The sequence below is a fragment of the Eimeria mitis genome, genomic scaffold (assembly GCF_000499745.2).
Source record: "Eimeria mitis Houghton genomic scaffold, Emh_scaff984, whole genome shotgun sequence".
In the NCBI taxonomy this organism is placed as follows: domain Eukaryota; phylum Apicomplexa; class Conoidasida; order Eucoccidiorida; family Eimeriidae; genus Eimeria; species Eimeria mitis.
The window spans coordinates 11,314-11,583 of NW_013577232.1; the positions used below are offsets into that span (position 1 = coordinate 11,314).

General features: G+C 62.6%; 1 protein-coding gene across 1 annotated transcript in view; it reads right to left on the minus strand.

The window, feature by feature from the left end:
* Positions 1-270, minus strand: part of EMH_0026750 (uncharacterized protein) — a gene marked incomplete at both ends in the record, with an annotated part of 2,299 nt that overhangs the window by 1,263 nt on the left and 766 nt on the right. The window contains one exon of the mRNA XM_013502663.1: positions 1-268. Within this exon, the coding sequence (XP_013358117.1) occupies positions 1-268 (268 nt within the window). The remainder of the gene's footprint in view (positions 269-270) is intronic.

Consider the following 270-nt stretch of genomic DNA (forward strand, 5'->3'; position numbering starts at 1 on the left):
TGCTGCTGCTGTTGCTGCTGCTGCTGCTGTCAACGAGATCCATGGATACCCGCTTAGTTTTGCTGCCGCTGCTGCTCCTGATCCTGCTGCTGCGCGCCTTTCCCGCAGCAGCAGCAGCACCAGCAGCAGCAGCACCAGCAGCACCACCACCAGCAGCAGCAGCAGCAGCAGCAGCAGCAGCAGCAAATGTGGGCTGCTCGCCACCCCCCTGAAAGAGCCCTTGCTGCTGCTCGCTGCTTGGAGCTGCTGCTGCTGCTGTTACTGCTGCTG